Below are 18,055 nucleotides of genomic sequence, written 5' to 3' on the forward strand. Positions count from 1 at the left end.
AAGGCGACGTGGCAAATGATTGTTCATTAATATTGTTTATTGTCATTCATAATGTCCACATCATGCCAAGAAACAACTTGTGAGCTGCATGTTTCTGCTACAAATCATACTTTGACTATTTAGCTTTGGTGCTTTAGTGCAGGGGTTCTCAAACTGAAAACTCAAAATGTAGCAACTAAAAAACAATGCTGAAGCGCTGCACATCAGCTTGGGTTGGTCGAGAATAGTTAAATTTAATTCAGCTGAATTTGGATAAATTCTAATTTCTAATTTCCATCCAGGTGATGAAAATTCATGTTGAAACAAAATTAAATATAATTCCAATGACATTTAGGACGCATGGGAGTTAACTAGTTACATTAGCATAATGAGGGGCCCTGAGCTAGAAATTCTCTCCCTGGACCCAAACATTTAAGAACATTACAAACTGTCGAACAGTAATTAACATTTATATTTTAATGACCCTTTTAACTCAGGCAGCTATGTTTAATGTTCTTTAGCATTACAAAGAGGTCCCTAGAATAAAATCTGTAAGATGTCCCCGGAGCCCAAAATTTTGAGACCCCTTTCTTTTGTGGTCTAGCAGTTATTATTTTGTGGTCTTGGTTTAGAACATGGGTGTCAAACTCCAGTCCTGGAGGAGCACTACCCTGCATGCTTTCAATCCCAGCTGCAACACACACAATTCAAATGATCAGCTCACCAGCAAGCTCTGAAGAAGCCTGATAAGTAGCCTGCTCATTTGAATCATTGGAGTTGCAGAAATGGAACACATGCTTGTCTGAGCGCCAGTAATATCCAACCTGTCTATCTTGCACATGTATCTAATTATGTCATTCTCATCAAAAAGATGACTGATCAATGCGAATTTTATCACTGCTCTCTATGGTAAATCTTTCGCCTGCCGATATCGCTCGCATCATGCCGGCATGGCGACATAAACAAATGCACGCAGGAATTATTCACATGACATCGGGAAGACTATACTACTGCTTGTCATTCGGTGGCTGCCTGCGAGGGGAGCTTCTTCTCCAGTCTGCTGACTCGATGTTTGAGTTTGCTGTGCGTGGCCTCGTGCTCGGCCAGCAGTCGAGCGTAGCGCGTCTGCAGGCCATCCAGCGTGCTCGCCATCCGCTCCACTTTCTCCTCAATCTCCTTGGGGTCAGGGCCCTGCGCTGCCACCTACAGGAAAAGAGGCGTAACAACATAGCGGAAGATGATTCTCGGAAATGGGTTGATGGTGCCGAGGGTACCTCCAGGTCCAGTAAGCCGTCCTTCATCAGGATCTGTCTCCCCTTTTCCTCTAACAACGCTTTGGCGTCAGGGTACTCGGTTAGTGCCTCCATGAGGTCGTCTTTGGAAAGGCAGAAGAGATCGGAGTAACCGATGCTGCGGATGTTTGCCGTTCGTCTGTTTCCGGCTTTGCTGCCTGTTAGCGAGGAAGACGGGAAAACGTCAAAGTAATCACATTCTTGTTGGGGTTACGACAACGGAAGAGAATGAATTTCTCATGGTCACCTTTGATGGCCAGGATGCTGATCTCGCCAAAGTAGCTGCCGTCACTCAGGACCACAAACTGCTTGATGCCGTCGTCGGCCACCACGGCGAGCTTGCCTTCCTTGATGATGTACATTTCGCGCCCGATGTCGCCCTTCTTGCAAATGTAGTCTCCGGGACTGTAGACCTGCGGCTGCAGCTTCAGCACCAGCTCCACCAGCAGACCCGCCTCGCAGTCGGCAAAGATACGCACCTGCACGCCAACACGGAAACGATGCCTAAAATCAATTAACTGCGTCGCTCATTATGTTTTCTAACCCAACTGGAACAAGAGTTATAAAATGTTTCAAATTTGCAAGAGCGAGTGTCACGCCGCCGACGCCGGCCCGTGTGGCTTCTGACCTTCTTGAGTGTGTCCAGGTGCACGTTGATGGCAATCTCGGCTCTCAGCTTGTCCGGAAGGTACTTGAGGACTTCGCGTTCATCCACAGCCTTCTTGTTGGTCCACAGGAAGTCGAACCACTTTATGACGCGCTTCTCCAGATCCTTGGTTACCTGGAGGTTACGGAAATTATGTCAGATACTTGGATAAAAATACGATTTGACAAGTTTTGCCATCTGTGCATATTTGGAAATGGACACTTTTTAGGATGGTGTGCCATTTGTTGTTGTTTTGAGAGAAAAGTTAGTGTGTGCAAAGATAGCAACCAACTAGTAGACAATAATTTCACCGATAGCTGGTCAATGTGTGAATATTTCAGATTGAGCAAGATTGTACGACTTGAATTATGACTTGTGATGACTTCACATGTTTGATTTTTGTCACAGTAACTTGCAGTGGCGAGCCATCAAGGCCTTCTCTGCTGGCTGAACAACATCAAAAAATGATCATATTCTTCACATTGATATCATATTATATCCTAGTGTTGAATTTTTATCCAATCAGAATTCAGGTAGCTCGTGTTGCCAGGCAGAGTTCCTGATACCAGTAGCACGCACTATTCTTTCCGAGGCCTTGAGATACAATCGTGCGGGCATTTCTTCTGTCAAAATCAATGAGATTTCAGATTTGATAGACAGTTGCGATAGCCAATCAGATCACGAGTTGGTTCCAGTGAGACTTCGAACTGGCCTTACGCTGAAGGCGATGAATGCGTTTTGTGATTGGATACTCACGATTTACAGAATCAACACAAAGTCGTAACTCTAAAATATATATAAAAATATACTCTTGCTTTTTTAAACCACAATGGCGGAAAGGAGGGAAAAGTGTGGATTTAATTGCAGATACACTTGCGCGGCCATTTTCAAGACGGACCTTTCAAGAGAAGCTATCTTGTCCGACACTCACTGAGTACTTTGTAAGTGTGTTTCTGGATATTATCGTATTATCGTATTATGAGGGGGATTGATTCAAGTAGGACGAAGTAGGACTTCACTGAAGGCCAAGGTGTGAAATGCACGGCCCGCCACCGGTAACTTCTGCAAACGTTGCTGTACGTGACTGCGGTGGCCACACTGACCTTCCGGAAAGTCATGTACTGTTTGATAGCATCGATGCGAGCTTGAAAGTTGGCGCGGGCGGCGTTCATGTTGGTAATCATGGAGCCCACGTTACCCACGATGGTGGCAAAAATCAGCACGCCCACCTGCGGCGGACAGGAAGTGAGTGCCGTGGTCTTTGAGAAGCCGATGTGATGAAACCCACCAGGAAATCGGTGACCACAAAGAAATACTCGGAGTTCTCCACGGGGGGCGGAGTCTCTCCGATGGTGGTAAGCGTCAACGTGGACCAGTACATACTGTAGGCGTACTTCCTCACCAGGCGCCCGAACTCTGGATTTGCTGGGTCAGGATACACGAACCTGTCGGAGCCAAAACCTGAGGAGGGCGGAGGAACAAGGCGTAGTTGTAAACACGCAGAAATTTAGAATCAGGAAATCTGGGAAGGCCCACCAATTGCCTTGGAGAAAGAGTAGTAGAGGCAAGCGTTCCAGTGGATGATGATGACGATGTACATGACCAAGTTGGAGATCCGCAGCGCATTGGGGTAGTTGGTTCTGGTCTCGGTTCTCTGGAAGAACTCCAGCATCCTGAAAAGTGGCGACACGTGTCATGCTGCTCATTGGCCACCAACACCGATACCACAGATGTTGCCGCCAATTTCCACCTGTTGAACCTCAGCAGCTTGTTGAGTCGGATCTCCGGGTAGTTGAGGCCCAGTGTGGCGTACAGAACGTCAGTGGGGACCATGGAGAGCACATCCAGTCGGAACTGGAAACTCTTGATGTAACGCTGGCGTAGCTTCTCCTCGTCCTTCACCAGAAGACCTTGCTCCAAGTAGCCTGCACGCACACGGGGACCTTGCCCAGAACCATGCCGATATCCAAGACCACGACTTGGTGCACGAACCTGTCCGGGTTCTGAAGACCATGTCGGCCACATATAGCAAGTCGCAGAGAAAGTCCAAGAAGAACCAGTAGCGTAGGTAGTCCATCTGAAGCTCCTCGAAGCACGCCCTGATGTGGTCCCAGCGCAGAAGTTGGGGGCGGAGCACTGGGATGACTGGGAAGACTGGGAACATTACCTGGCGATGATGAAGGTCCAGTTGTACATGACGGGAAGTGTGATGATCAGCAGCCAGTGGTAATATGTGTTCCCCGCCGGGTCCACCACTGTGATCTCCCGTGGACTGAGGACAATCCAAACACAATTACGGAAGTCGCTGAGTTTCGGGAGTGGCGTCGCAAAGGATATTTGTCGTTTGGATTTCTTTTTGACACCAGTTCCGGAATCTTTCAAACACCCCTCAAGTGTGCAAGTCATAAATGTCAAGTCTTAGCCTTCTAGGTTTCAACAAGTCCAGATTTACAGGAACAATAACAGATGGGCGGATAATCAAGCAAATCATTCACGAACACAACAACAAATTGAGTCTTGGATAAGTTTTAGCCGAGCTGGTCCGACTCCAATTAATTCTTAAGTCCAAGACTTGAATCCATCATCTCTGTCAGCGTCATCACAAACAACCTACATTGCCTCCTGCTTTTCCTCCTCCTTGGCTTCCTTCTTTTCCTCCTTTTCCTCCCCCTTAGCTTTCTTTCTTTCTTCCTTCCTGTGGAGGAAGCAAACAGAAGTAAAGGAGGCAAACATCCAATCATCGGTACCTCCGAACCACTCTTGAGAACAAAACAAAATGACTGGCGAATTTGTCTTGGCTTGAGAAGGGCAAAAGCACTTACGTTTTCTTGTCCTTCTTCTCCTTCTTCTTCTTTTTCTTCTTTTTCTCATCGCTACAAGAGAACGGCAAATGTGTGTCGTGGCGAGCGTTGGGAGTGGTGTGACGTGCGTGTGTTACTTGTCTTTGTTGTTGTTGCTGTTGACGTTGAAGAGACGTCCCGCACATCTGAAACACATGACTGGCCGGTCACACGCACAGCAGAGGTATAGAGGTTGCAAAAGAACTCACACCCTGTAAGTAGAAGTACTGATACTTGTGTTAAAAAAAAAAAAAAAAAAAAAGGATTCATTCAACTCATTTATGACAATAAAGAAAAAAAGACCCAGAAATTAACTCATGAGTTCATTAATAGTGTACATAAGTAAAAATGATTTTATATATATATATATATATATATATAGAAAATAAGGCAGGCGTGGGCAAACTACAGCCCGGGGGCCCTTAAACTTTTTAATCCGGCCCGCCGAACTTGAAAAAAATTAAATGAATAAACCTTGTTAATGTTTTATTTTCTAAATACTGTAATTTTTCAAAGATATATATATTTGTTGTAATGCTTTTGTTCACTTTCATTTAAAATTAAATGTTTTTTTTTTTTTTCTCCGATGCGGTGAGGTTACCAAAACACTCCATCCATCTGCTCCTGGTCCGGCCCCTCTGTCAAATTTTAGAACCCATTGTGGCCCGCCAATCGAAAAGTTTGCCCACCCTTGTAATAAGCGGTTTAAATGAACGAAAGAATGCATTTGTAGCTTCCACCTTGCCAGATCTAAGTTTCCACAAATTGGAAGTAAAATTAAAATGTTGTATGAAAAAGAAAAACTCAAGCACATAGATGAAACTGAGAAATCTACTCAAGTACAGTCATGAAGTATTTGTGCTTGATTATGTTCATCATTGCGCTTGTTACTCACCTGTGGTCATCCATGGCGTCCACGAGTGGGGCGGCCACATCAAGTGGTGAAACCTGGGCCATTGATTGCGCTCCTTCCTTCTGCCATGCACACACGCACACAAAAGCACACACACACACACACACACACACACACACACACATGCAATGTGGACGAGATCTCTTTGCCTTGGAGCCATTGCATCACTCACCTGTCAGGTGGTATTCAATTGCCCCCCCCAGGTTACGCCGTCTGCATCCAAGCCATTGCCATGGAAACACAACTGTGCCCCGGCCCAAAACAACCTTGAAATCCACCAGAAGAAAGAAAAACTTTCCCTCGATCCAGCAGAAGCGTTCAGTTGCAGATAAAGAGATTAGCGGACGGATGATCGGGCGTGACCCACACGCACGCGCACACACAACTAACCTCGGCACAAACAAACATTTTTAAAAATTCTAACTTTTGTGTCCAACTGGATAAAAGTTGCACTTGAGATGATTCGAGTAGACAAGGAGGAAGTACAAACGATGAGCAGAATAAGTGAAGAAGAAAAGAATAAGCCATACTCATTTAGATGAGTCAGCACACACACACTCTTACACACAGGCAGCTTTGACAGGCTTAAGTGTGTGTAGTTAGAAAGATAGCGGCGGTAGAGGTTTATAGTGACCAGGAGATAGCGCTGAAGACAAGGGCTCTGCCGAGAATCATTTTATTCTCTATTTCCTATACACTAGATTGGGAATTTCATTTTCCCGCTGTGGGCCTAGCTATGTAGTTAAAATCGTCATCGCCGGTTCGAGCCCCGCCCTTGGACACACAGCTGCAATGTCCTCGCGCATGATACTCTAAATTGACTCCAGGGTGATTTAGCAGCCACGTTTGCAGTGGGTCCTATTAACAGTGTGTGGTCAAAGTTCATGCGCACATGTAAACGGGACAACAATAAAAATGGATGGTCGGCATCTTATCTAGCAGACTATATTGTACAATCATCAGGAGAAATGAAAATTAATTTTGGAACACTACATGCGTCTTCTGATGCTTATTTCATAAGATAGCTAAGGTTGTTGAAATGGCTTTTTCAGAACAGCCGCAATAATAGAAATGAAAACATAATTATCGAATACAATGAAGCTAAAAAGCTGAAGAAAAATGCTTGCGTTGGCCGGGAATCGAACCCGGGTCAACTGCTTGGAAGGCAGCTATGCTCACCACTATACCACCAACGCCGTGTTAACACCAGGGGAAGGAATTGTCATTTTCTAATTATAAATATCAAACAAATTTTTGACTATTTATAGATGGACACGTGTCTCAACTTGTTTTTTTTCCCCACCTTCAGCTTCTTGTCGTCAGCTCGAGGAGGAGGGTGGAGTTATTTATGCCCTTTAATGTTGCACCTTCCATTGTTGTCCACTAGAGGGCAGAGTACCGCGCACCTATTGTTCCAAATTCATTTGTTTTTTGAGAAGGGGGTCAAAGGTCTCAGCTCAACAGGCCAACGCTTACCTGCGACCTCTGCTGAATGAAGGCAACGACTAATGACAGCGCAGCAGCAGAAGCCTCTCACGGTGGCGTATGGCTGTGCGTGTGTGCGTGTGTGTGCCTTTGTGTGTGTGTGTGTGTGAGAGCCATCTCTTCCTGGCGAGCCGCCAATCATCTTCACACTTTGCCGCCTCCTCTTCCTCCCCGGGCGCCAATCAGACGCCACGCGGCGCGCGGCCACGGGTGGCGCCAGACGCAGCGGAGGGCACGAGCCGACACGCGCTACCCCTCCCCCTTCCTGTCAGCGAGCATCAGCCTGCCAACAAGCCCCCCCCCCACCCACCCCCTACCCACATCACCCCCCCTCCCTCCGCCGCGTCGTGAGGACGACACACGTATTCGTTCATAACCTCCGCCATTATTCATCGCCCCCTCCCCCCCTGCAGGGTCTCTCGCTGTCTCCACGCCACCTGCTAATTGAACTCCTTCCTCCTGCCTCGCGCGAGCTCGCTTGTGCCAAGCCCAGGTGATTATACGCCCCCCCTCCCATTATCCATCAAACCCCCCTCCCTCCCCTTCCCTGCCACTGACAGACCGACAAATCCCTCCCGGTGCTCCTCTCCCCCCCACCACCTACCCCCTCCTCCTCCTCCTCCACCTCTCTCCATCTCCTTCCCCGCCAGCCATGATCCGTGGCGGGCTAATTCCCAGACGGTCCTCTTCTTCCTCTTGTCGTCCTCGCGGGCCTGGTGAGTAGCCTCATATCCTCCTCTTCTCCTCCTCTGCCTCTGTGTGCGTGTGTGCGTGCGCGTGTTGGACCACCGCATGCCGCCTTCACGCTTTTTAGCCTTTTACGAGCCGCCTTCAAGCCACCCCCCCTCCCCCCTCGTCTTCCTCCTGCTGCGCCTGTGGGATGAGGGGGAGGCGGGGGCGGTGTGAAGAAGGAAGAGGGGGGGGCGTTAATGTGCCGCCCGGGAGAGTGGTTTCCTCTCTCGGTCGGCGGCTGCCGTGACCTTCTGTCACGCTGACCGGATAATTAGTCCCGCCTCCGGGGTGCGCGCTCACAGGCTGCTTGCCGCCACAGGTCAGAGGTCACAAGAAGTCAGCATGTTTGTGTTTTGTCCCTCGCAGGAAAGTAAACAAAAGGTGCGGGCGGCGGCCATGTCGGGCATGACGAGCGGCGTGTGCGTGGAGAGCGACCTGTCGTCCGTGCTGCAGCGAAGCTCGGCCTCCTCGCACCATCACCCCAATCACCACGGTTACGGAGGCCAGGGCCAGGTGAGTCACAACCACTTGAGTCTCATTCAAGTCACATGTCTCAAGTCTTGACCTTGCGTGAAACTCACGACGACAAAAATAAAGCAAGTGTGCGCGAGGAGGAAATTGAGGTGGTGCAATTCACGTCAAGTTGCAAGTAAGTCTCAAGCCTTGATTGCAAAGTTTCAAACAAGTCCCAAGTTAGTCCTAATTAAGCCAGTCAAGTCTTGTTGACACTCGACGTCGAAGTCGTCGTAACTCTGACCTTTGAGTTGCAAACCTTCCATGGTGACATTCATTTTCCAGGAACTGATCAAAAACATAATCCTCAAATCCATATTTATCCATGTGTAACATTTGCTTCAAGAAGCGGCTCCTGGATAAGCACAGACACGCAGGTTGCTTGATTAGCGCAATTAAAAATAAATAAATAAAAAAAAAAAAACATGACCTTGAACCACAGATTTACAAAACCCAAACACGCAAGACTCGGCAAGTTACAGAGCTTAAAAGCAAGCGCAGTCTGTCAGAAGTTTTAGAAGTAGAGATATAGCAATTAATCGACAAGTTGTAAACAAATCAATTATGGAATTAAATGAGAGGAATAGATTGGCAACTGAGATGTGTCTTGTGCCCCCCCCCCCCTCCCCCCTTTGGTCGCAGGTGACCACGCTGGCACCCATGCTGGACTACAGCAGCGAGATGGACCGCTACCGCTCGTCCATCGCCAGCTTCTACAAGACCAACGTGGACGTGGGCAACTTCCCGCAGTCGGCCAAGCTGGCGGCGCGTTTGGCAGCCGCTGCTCCCATTTTCCCCCCCGCCGCCACCAGACTTGGCGCCATGGCCACGGCGCCCTGGGGCTGCCACGACAACGTCAACCACCCGGCGGCCGTCTTCTGGGGCCGACCCAAACCCGCCGGCGCGCACCACCGCCACCACCCGGCGGCGCCAGCGGGTCACATGACCCCCTCGCATCCCCACGGGAGCGGCATGCCCCAGGGCGGGGCTTCGGACGAGGGGGGACGAACTGAAAAACATTCAGCCGCCTCGCTTCCCGCCTCTCAAACGGCACACCACCACCCGATGGCGCCCAGCAATGCCAACTTCTTACCCGGCTACGGCGGGGGCAGCGATTGCGGCGCGGGCAAGCAAGGACACGCTCACCCGGATGTGATGGGCCTATCGGAGGGGGGCAGCTGCAACGGGGGCGGGGTTCTGGGGAGCGGCTTCCTGGGGGGGCTGGGCTTACCCCCGGGGGTCATCGTCATGGCGATGGGTTCGACGGCAGGCGGGATGACGGACGCCGGCAGCGCCTTCCAGATGACGGGCGGCCAGCGGGGGCCTGCGGACTGCCAGCAGCACGCCAGCTCCTCGCCCTGCCCCTCCTCGTCCTCGCCCTCGTCATCAGGCGTGGCGGCGGGCGGCGCGGTCCTGTCGCCGCCCTCCTCGTCGTCATCGTCCTCGTCGTCTAAGAGGAAGCGGAAACGCTGCGGCGTGTGTGGGCCGTGCCGGCGGCTCATCAACTGCGGCGTGTGCTCGTCCTGCCGCAACAGGAAGACGGGCCACCAGATCTGCAAGTTCAGGAAGTGCGAGGAGCTCAAGAAGAAGCCGGGGGGAGGAGGGGGAGGGGCACTTGAGGTGAGGAGGGCTTGGGAACCTATGATGTCATAAAACGCAGACACACACACGCACGGGATCTCAAGAGTTCGACAAATCCGCCCAAACGCGGATTTGCACTATTTAGGTTGCTATTCAATTCGATTTGGAAAATCAAATCTGTAAGAAACAATTTTTTTAATTTTTTTTAAAAAAAGATTTGTCTCTTCAGAAGACAAAATTGGTCATACCCTGCGAACGGCTTTTTTTGCGAGTGCGTGCGTGGCTCAATTAACGAGCGTTGCTGGACCAGGACGACATCTCCATTCATCCTCACTTCCTCCCGTGAGAGTCGCTCCAAACCGTAGCTAATTAGCCCGTACAAACATACCCACGCACACCGACAGGATGCGCACGTGCTAGCACATTAGGCTAATCTTTGTCAATTACACGCTAATTGGAGCCGTGGCGCGAGTGTGACTGACGACATGGCGGATGTGTGCATGTGTGTGGTCAGAAGGTTTTATCGAGTCTTTCACACGTTTTTTTTTTTCCCCCCTCCCAACTCTCTGTAGAGGCCGCCATCTGTCCCGACTGGCGAGGCCTTCCGGTGGTTCTTCTAGTCGGCGCCCGGGGCCCAAACAGGAAGCTGCGCTGGCACGTTGGCACTGGACTGAGGACAGTTGGGGTACAAGCTGCCCGCCGTTGGCTGTTTGCGGTGGAGAATCCGTGTGTCACTCCCGCTTTCTCAAAAAAAAAAAAAAAAAAAAAAGACAAAGTGGCTGATTATTTAGTGATTTTTTTTTTTTTTAAATTTGACAAATTTGATTTTTCATAATTCAGTTTCAGGCTGGGTAAAAGTCAAAATTATATTCTAATACGATGTAAAGGATGTGATGTGACAGTTAATCAATCAATAAAATTGATTGGTCCCAGCGTCACACCAATCCAATCAAATAACCAAATTAAATTCAGTCCTCTAGGACTTTTTCAATTTCACATTTTTAATCTGAGCCTTAAATGTATTTATTCATTTTTTAAACATGCACTTTTCTCATTGTTTGGTGTTGGATTTAGAGGTACAAGTTATTGATCATCAAATTAATCATCGATTCGTTTAAAGACCATTGAAAATTATCCAAGTGCTTACAATTTCAGTCTTTTGGCAGTCAATATGATGATCTTTTGTGTTGAATCAAAATTAAGATTTTTGCAAACATCTGCTTTTACTTTGGAATACAATGATCAATATTTTTCAGATTTTCAAACATCACCGAAATAAGGAACCAAATTATAATCACTTTATGTTTCAGCACTTTCTGCACTGGAAATTTTAAATGATTTTTGAGCAAAGGGATGGAAATTACATTTTTTTTCATCCAATTCAGGTTAAAAGAAAAAAATAAGTAAAAAAAAACAACTGCATATTACTTGATAACTTTTAGTTGTAGCCATGATATAAATTGTGAAACGTTTCTATTTTTTGGGTTTAGGATTAAAAAAAAAAAACAACTAATCAGTCACTGTCATTTTTTTTGATTCGTTGCCAAACAAAAATGGAAGGAATGAAAGATACACAGACTTTGTCGCTCAGAGGATGAGTCTTGTGTGAACAACCTCGACAGACCACACTTCTCCCGTTTCTTCAACTGCTGTCTACGGTCCAGCAAGACATTGTGTGGGACGCGTGTGAAAGGACTACAACTTTCCTCAGGAGGACTACAAGGACCACAAACGCTCGTGGACAAAACAAAACGACAACAAGGAACGAGGAAGTATCAGCAATGCCAGACACGCCTGCGCACAGATTGCATCATACCGTGTATGCTCGTCATCCCCCACACTGGCGAGGCAGAACGCTGGTCGTCCTTGACAACAGAGCGCCTTGTTGCTAGGAAACTGCTAACAATGGACCGGCACTTGTGTGCTCTAATGTGGGCGTGGCGGGAAAATGCTTCCACACAATGAAGGACACGTTTTAAAACCCCTGAAAGTGTTTATTGTCATCAAGTGTGTGTGCGTGCGTGCGTGCGTACGTGTGTGTGCGCGCGTGCGGTCGTCAACATACTCACTGCTACTCAATTTCACATTAAACGCACTTAGAAAAAAAGGCTGCCATTATTTCGAAGCCTCAGTGCGCCACCCAGTGGCCACGAATGAACAATGGCATCTGAATGGAGTCCAGGGCGCGTTGCCATGGAAACAGGTTGAACGTCAAGAGGCAGTGCAAAAAGGCAGTTTGGGCCACGTGACTGGGAGAAAAGAATGCGATGACATCAGAGGGGGCATGACATGATGGAAGGGGAGGTGGGGGCGCTGAGGTCACCTCCGGCAGGCGCGTCGATTTGGAAGAGGTCAGCGGCGTCGGACAGGAAGTCAAGCGATGAGGAGGGTGGGGAAAAGTTGACTTCTTCCTCCTTGGTGCCTTCATCCGGAAGTTCGAGCGGAGGCGCCCGCATCAGTGGGGGAGGGGTGCTTCTTACCTGGCAAATGGCCGCTTGCGTCGGATTTGAAAAGCTGCCGTCTTTAACGTCTGTCAAAGCGTCCAAGAGGTTGGTAGGGTCCAAGCACGGCGAGGGCGCGGCAAGAAGACATGGCGAGTCGTCGCCGTCGCTGCTGTCCAGCGTGATGATGGGCGGCGTCCTGCCAGACAAGCGCTGTCAATCCAAAGTAACTCGCAACATTTCCCCCCCCCCACTTCACACTATTCGACGCATACATTGTCCTAAATTCATTAAATGCCAAGAACGACTCAAAAAGACAATTAGAATCACACCAATCAGCGCCAAGATCGAGTTATGTTGTTTGATGTTTTAGTTGGAGGGGTCGAAAGGTGTGATGCGTTGGCCCTTTAAATAATCACTTTGAGGGGTGATAATGAGCCAAATTGCCAGGAGAAGAAAGCAGTGCACCATTTGAAGATGCCCTCTGTTGGCCAACTGTTTACAGTGTGGTAGGGGGCACTTTATTAACATGGCGGCACGCAGTCAACAGCCTTATAGCCTGACAATCTGATGCATACATTCAAACAGGCAACATATTTATCCAAATGTTGTATTATGATGATTAGCAGAAATACGTGCGTGTCCTAGATGAAAAAAATACAACAGCAATCTCGGAAATATGGCGAGGATGACGAGATGGTCACATGATCAACCACGAGCAGCTGACCAATCCGCTCAGGTCAGTTGACGCCACTCACAGTATTTCATCATATAGATTATTATTATGCAATCAAAAGCATTTCTCAATGTCAAATTAGCTGTGTCATAGAAGAGAAACACTGTTCAGATGTTAGCGATGTCACGAAAGAACTAGGGCTGGGCGATAAACCGAAAATTTACCGTTACCGAAATGTATTACTATTACGGAAATCATTTCGCCCATGTCGGTAAATTCGGTGTTTAAAAAAAAAAGAAAAGCCTTTTCTGTCTGCGGCAGTGTTCATGCCCCTTTAAGACCGCTACAGCGCCTCTAGTCACGTGACTCCACCCGTCTGATCGAGAAAGAAAACAGACGTCGCTGTCGTAGCTGGCGATTCAAATCCAGAAGCTTTTTCACCACCCACAACACAACCATGCTTTGCTGAAAGTTCAAAGTGAGAAGCAAGGTTCGACAAGTGACAACAGCCCATTAACGGAGGCGACACCATACGAGAGAACGTCTCAGAGGTGGACGCGATAGCCTAGCACATAGCTAAAGATAAAGCTCCTCTAGTTACAGTGGCGCGCACACGATTTAAACGCTTCATGAAAGCCGTATTTCCCGATATGGACTATATCGGGCCGGGAGTTTAGACATGTCAAGCATTTTGCATCGACATCCGACTTGAGGTCGGGTCGCAACATGGATCCCTGATTGAGCCTGACTGTGCATTACATAGACGACAAGTGGCGCTTGCGCACCAGAGTACTCGAGACGGCACTTTTTCCCCGATGATGCACACTTGTTTATTTGTCTTGCATTGACATTTTCTTTCATTATATTTAGCATTTTTTTATTTGCCATTATTTACATCATGAGAGCATCTTGGTGCAATCTATTTGCAGAAAAAGATTTTGCAAGAGGTACCCTTTTTCTTTGTGACATTGTTAAAGTCATGCAAAGCAAGCTATTTGGAATGTTTATACAAATGATTTTTGTACTTTTATTTTTCAGTGAAAGTAATGTGTACCAGTTGGTCAATAAAAAAAAAAAACAGTCAATATGCATTTCCTGCATTTATTTTGATTTTAGTCCACGGGGGGAATTTATCGTGCATTTATCGTTAGAGGTAAAATTGCTCAATTTCTCGCGATATGGATTTGAGGTCATATCGCCCAGCCCTAGAAAGAACAATATATTAGAATCAAAGTTGCTGTTTTGCTTGGTATGCTTGTTTGCTAGTTTTCTCTGGATTTTGGGCAAAGCGGCTGACTTACTAGAGAACGGAAAGAGGTCAAATTTAATGCTCTTGGTCCAAGTACCCTAACGTTCAAGCACCCCATTGTGGACAGGTTTGCGAGGGCCTTTTATAGCTGCTTGCAGGTTTAGTTTTTAATATTTACTGATTGGTTGCCCTGGTAACTGTTCAAGGCTTTGTTTTTACCTGCCATGTTGCTGCGGCTTACGATGGCGCTTAGGTGGGATGGTGCCCTCGTACACGATCTCCACGCTGGGACTGCGCTCGCGTTGGAGCTCTCTTGTGCTGCAGGACAGGAAAATGAAGGGAGTTGGTCAAGCAGACGCAAACAAGCATCAATATAAACGTGCAATTCAGATTTCAAGGTGGGTCCAGCTACGTTTCGATGTCTACGGCGCAAAGAGAAAGGGCGGAAAGGCCTCACCATTCGCCGCCAGCGGCCATCTTGCCCGGGTCGCTCTCTCTCTTGCTACGCCCTCTCCCTCGCCGCCTGCTGCCGGGGTGGCTGTGTTCGTCAAGGTGACGGCTCTTGTACTTCCTCTTCCCGCTCGGCTTCTCTCCGCCGGATCGCGATGGTGAGAGAGGGGACAGCGGCAGTGGCGAAGAGGAGCAAAGAGGCGACGAGGATGATGAGGAGGATGAGGAGGAGGGGGACGAGGAGGAGGAGGAAGAGAATTGCCAGCCACAGTCCAGCGGGCTGAGGGCGAGTGGGGAGTCGGACTCCAGGCTGGAGAACGAAATGGAGCGCATCATGGGGGGATAAATGGAGCGGTTGGGATTGGCTAAAGTGCCGCTCTTCCTCAAATGGTCCCGGCTCCTCCTCCTTTTCTTCTTCTTTTTGTCAGCGGGTGGCGGCGGCGGACTGACTGTGCAGACTGAGCTCACCGAGCCCAGCGCGGGCTCCTTCTCCTGGCAGGCGGCCGAAGTAGAGGGCGGGACGGCAGGCGAAGAGCGCCCGGAGTCGGATGACAGCTGCACGAGCTCCGGCGTGCGCTCGGCTATGGGCTTTTTGTAGCCCACTATCATACACTCCCCCTCGTCCTCCTGCGGGACGGGGCTTGAGGGCGGCGAAGTCAACGTGGCAGAGTACGAGGGCCCCGGCGTCTGGTCATTGCGCCGCTGCCCCTCCTCATCCTCCTCCTCAGAGATGGCGATGACGGAGCTGGAAGCGGAGCCGCTGCCATTAGCGGGCGGCGGATGGTAGGCCGCATTTAAGTCATACTCGTCCAGGCTGAGTGGCGAGCGTGCAAAGCAGAGCAGCTCATGGAGAAAGTGTTCCGTTTGCGCCAACAGGAAGGGCTGCAGCTCTTCCTCCATGGTAACCGCGTCCTCCAAGCCGCGGCGAGCCAATCGTGCCGTGATAACACGCTGCACGACATCCACTAGCGAGCCGTGCGCCCCGTACAGCACCGTCAGCTCACGCCTCAGCCAAGGCCGCAGTCTGTTGAGCTGACCGGGGTCCTGGCGGAAGCCGTCCACTGAGATGTCGCGCTGCGACTCAGCGCCGTTGGCCCCTGCCACGCCGCGCACGCGGATGCCACTTCGATAGAGGGCGCGGCGAAAGGCCACCATCTCGCCCTCCCTCAGACGCCGCGCCGCCACGCCTTCTCGCTGCAGACGCAGCCTGGCGGCCAATCGGGTGACAAGGCGGCGCGAAGCTCGACCCGCTGCAGCTTCACTGAGGCCTGACAGGCTTTCAAATATGACACCGCGATCGACCAGGTCGGCCCCCCCTCCCGGGCCCCGGTCGCCATCCTGGTCCGACTGATGCGGGGCCACAGGAAACGACGGGACGTCCAGGTACCACTCCCACACCCCCTGGTCATCCTCACTCCTCCCCGCGCCTCCTCGTTCCCGCCTTCGGCTCCTGGCGGGGGGTTCGGTGGAGTCGGCCACCCGGTGCCTCCTCAGCATGAGCCTCAACTGGTCACTCCTCGCCGCCGACGCCATAGCAGCCACCATGGCAACTGTGGCCGCCACGCTGCCGCCGGTGGGCGGGGGCCGCAGCGTGTACTCCTTAAAATCATCCTCGGCACGCACGGAGTGCAAGATGGAGGCGAAGGGCTGCTTGCACAGCGGACACTCGGCCTTGTTGTGCGACCATTCTTGGATGCATGGGAAACAGAATCGGTGCAGGCAGCGGTCCAAATACGCCATGTTGTTGAAGCGGTCGAGGCAGATGGGACACTTTGAATCGGGTGACGCATCCGCTGGCGTCAGAGCTGCTCGGGCCGACACTGCCGGAGGAGACGATGCAGCAGCCTGTGTGTCGGTGCTCGTTTTCTTCCTCCTGCGACTTCCTCGGCTCCTCTCTGTTTCCTCGGGTGGTCGGTTGCTGCGGCTACCGTTGTTGTTATCACGGCGGCGAACACGCAGCTTCATAGCCGTAGGGGCCATCACCTGACCACACAAGAGATGCAACAAAAGGTCTTCATGAAAAAATAAATAAATAAATCAACATTTGTGTGAGCAGATGGAAAGAGACAAAAAATTCATTAACAGTGACCTAAGCATAACGTAACATTGCACGTCATAATTTAAGAATGAGCCAACGGGAGCAGGGCAACAGTTTCTCAAATAAAAATGCCCTTTTAATCATAAGTGATTATTTGTGGGAAACAAAACACATTCATTTTGAGCCAATGAAAACAGAAAGCCACAAACACTTGAATAATATTGACTTTTTATCATCACAAGTCGGGGAACCTCAGTCATAGTCGCCAGCAAATTTGTCTGTAATGCTAACAGCACATTAGCGGCACCGCGTCCATAATAACTGAAAAGTGATATTCTACGTACTATATTTGATCGTTGTTTTAATTACTGTTAGCATGCTAAGGCGGTTAGCTTCCTTACCTGGTCGCGATCACTCTCGCTGCTCGAACCGGCACCTTTTCATGAGGCTCTCACTCCCCCGTCTGTACCCAAATTTGAGGTTTCACGCTCCTTGACTTCGGGTGATTTGAGGAGAAAAAGGACGACCGCGTCCCGTCAACACATTGGTTAAATTTTATGGATTGTTAGCCGCCAAACAGACAGCTAAACTGCTTCTTCTTCTTTTGGACGCGTGGAACGTCATCACTGGTGGACGGAAGTGGAACAACCCAATTGCCCGGATGTTCTGTTACCATCATGATGTAGCTCATAGACAAGACGTCTTGAGCGAGTTGACCTGTTGCTATGATACGACAGCGCGTCTGCCATTTTAGATGTGGCTGCTGTGCTGCTATAACACAAGTAAATGAACCACCAGACATCATAAATTGCCTTTCTACAGTGCAAAGTGTATGTCTCAACCACATTATCTTTGTAGTGACGTTTATAGTCGCAAATGTAAATTTACTGAGGTAAATCCTACTTTCTGTGTCTTTCTGAAAGAACTGGAATTGGATATGGCCTCAATATCTGCTGCTAAAATCAAGAATTGGATTATGGAGGGATACAAACTTTGCTGCAAAATGTCGATGAATGATTGAGACTGTTTAGCAGGCTTCTTTGAGGTTCCTTAGTAACTAAGACGTCCACTCACTACTGTGGATTATACTGTAACAATGCAATCAATTGCAGGTAAACAAAATTAAATTAAAATGGCGTATGCTGATTTTGATAAATTTACTTTTATATTTGTATGTTGTATGTTACGTGTCACCTCTCCTCCAAACACTTATTGAACAC

General features: G+C 49.2%; 3 protein-coding genes and 1 non-coding gene across 7 annotated transcripts; 1 reads left to right on the plus strand and 3 right to left on the minus strand.

The window, feature by feature from the left end:
- Positions 1-19: 19 nt before the first annotated feature.
- cnga1b (cyclic nucleotide gated channel subunit alpha 1b) lies at positions 20-7,211 on the minus strand. 2 transcript variants are annotated; one of them, XM_088293337.1, is made up of 15 exons: positions 5,843-7,211; positions 5,653-5,729; positions 4,856-4,903; positions 4,740-4,790; positions 4,532-4,612; positions 4,085-4,189; positions 3,910-4,016; positions 3,668-3,842; positions 3,454-3,590; positions 3,206-3,378; positions 3,021-3,146; positions 1,900-2,052; positions 1,519-1,750; positions 1,254-1,429; positions 20-1,182 (listed from the first exon to the last, which is right to left on the minus strand). In XM_088293337.1, the coding sequence occupies exons 2-15, from the start codon at positions 5,712-5,714 to the stop codon at positions 997-999; spliced, it is 1,812 nt and encodes a 603-aa protein (XP_088149463.1). In that variant the 5' UTR covers positions 5,715-5,729; positions 5,843-7,211; the 3' UTR covers positions 20-996. The 2 variants fall into 2 exon arrangements, with proteins under 2 accessions (XP_088149463.1, XP_088149462.1); XM_088293336.1 differs by having other exon boundaries at positions 5,653-5,732.
- On the minus strand, positions 6,795-6,866 carry trnag-ucc (transfer RNA glycine (anticodon UCC)). The gene has a single exon. It is a non-coding gene; the product is annotated as a tRNA-Gly (tRNA).
- Positions 7,212-7,502: 291 nt separating the features above from the next.
- Positions 7,503-11,148, plus strand: LOC148338751 (uncharacterized). 2 transcript variants are annotated; one of them, XM_088292394.1, is made up of 5 exons: positions 7,504-7,648; positions 7,806-7,871; positions 8,254-8,400; positions 9,043-10,020; positions 10,554-11,148. In XM_088292394.1, the coding sequence occupies exons 3-5, from the start codon at positions 8,284-8,286 to the stop codon at positions 10,599-10,601; spliced, it is 1,143 nt and encodes a 380-aa protein (XP_088148520.1). In that variant the 5' UTR covers positions 7,504-7,648; positions 7,806-7,871; positions 8,254-8,283; the 3' UTR covers positions 10,602-11,148. The 2 variants fall into 2 exon arrangements, with proteins under 2 accessions (XP_088148521.1, XP_088148520.1); XM_088292395.1 differs by lacking the exon at positions 7,806-7,871 and having other exon boundaries at positions 7,503-7,648.
- A 356-nt stretch (positions 11,149-11,504) lies between these two features.
- LOC148338752 (uncharacterized) lies at positions 11,505-17,490 on the minus strand. 2 transcript variants are annotated; one of them, XM_088292389.1, is made up of 5 exons: positions 17,237-17,490; positions 14,805-16,780; positions 14,567-14,665; positions 12,305-12,621; positions 11,505-12,230 (listed from the first exon to the last, which is right to left on the minus strand). In XM_088292389.1, the coding sequence occupies exons 2-5, from the start codon at positions 16,775-16,777 to the stop codon at positions 12,193-12,195; spliced, it is 2,427 nt and encodes an 808-aa protein (XP_088148515.1). In that variant the 5' UTR covers positions 16,778-16,780; positions 17,237-17,490; the 3' UTR covers positions 11,505-12,192. The 2 variants fall into 2 exon arrangements, with proteins under 2 accessions (XP_088148515.1, XP_088148514.1); XM_088292388.1 differs by having other exon boundaries at positions 11,505-12,621.
- Between the last annotated feature and the right edge of the window lie 565 nt (positions 17,491-18,055).

Source organism: Idiotropiscis lumnitzeri, chromosome 4 (genome assembly GCF_059441095.1).
Source record: "Idiotropiscis lumnitzeri isolate Australia: NSW breed Sydney's pygmy pipehorse chromosome 4, RoL_Ilum_1.0, whole genome shotgun sequence".
Classification (NCBI taxonomy): domain Eukaryota; kingdom Metazoa; phylum Chordata; class Actinopteri; order Syngnathiformes; family Syngnathidae; genus Idiotropiscis; species Idiotropiscis lumnitzeri.

Bases quoted from the DNA above. Each gene is read 5' to 3' on its own strand.
- cnga1b (XM_088293337.1), bottom strand. From the start codon at position 5,714: ATGGCCCAGGTTTCACCACTTGATGTGGCCGCCCCACTCGTGGACGCC. The intron at 4,017-4,084 runs GTAATGTTCCCA...GGACCACATCAG, and splicing joins TGGACCTTCATCATCGCCAG to GGCGTGCTTCGAGGAGCTTC. The intron at 1,751-1,899 runs GTCAGAAGCCAC...GTTGGCGTGCAG, and splicing joins ACCTGGACACACTCAAGAAG to GTGCGTATCTTTGCCGACTG.
- LOC148338751 (XM_088292395.1), top strand. From the start codon at position 8,284: ATGTCGGGCATGACGAGCGGCGTGTGCGTGGAGAGCGACCTGTCGTCC. The intron at 8,401-9,042 runs GTGAGTCACAAC...CTTTGGTCGCAG, and splicing joins GTTACGGAGGCCAGGGCCAG to GTGACCACGCTGGCACCCAT. The intron at 10,021-10,553 runs GTGAGGAGGGCT...AACTCTCTGTAG, and splicing joins GAGGGGGAGGGGCACTTGAG to AGGCCGCCATCTGTCCCGAC.
- LOC148338752 (XM_088292388.1), bottom strand. From the start codon at position 16,777: ATGGCCCCTACGGCTATGAAGCTGCGTGTTCGCCGCCGTGATAACAAC. The intron at 14,666-14,804 runs GTGAGGCCTTTC...CCTGTCCTGCAG, and splicing joins ATGGCCGCTGGCGGCGAATG to CACAAGAGAGCTCCAACGCG. The intron at 12,622-14,566 runs GTAAAAACAAAG...CTTGTCTGGCAG, and splicing joins AAGCCGCAGCAACATGGCAG to GACGCCGCCCATCATCACGC.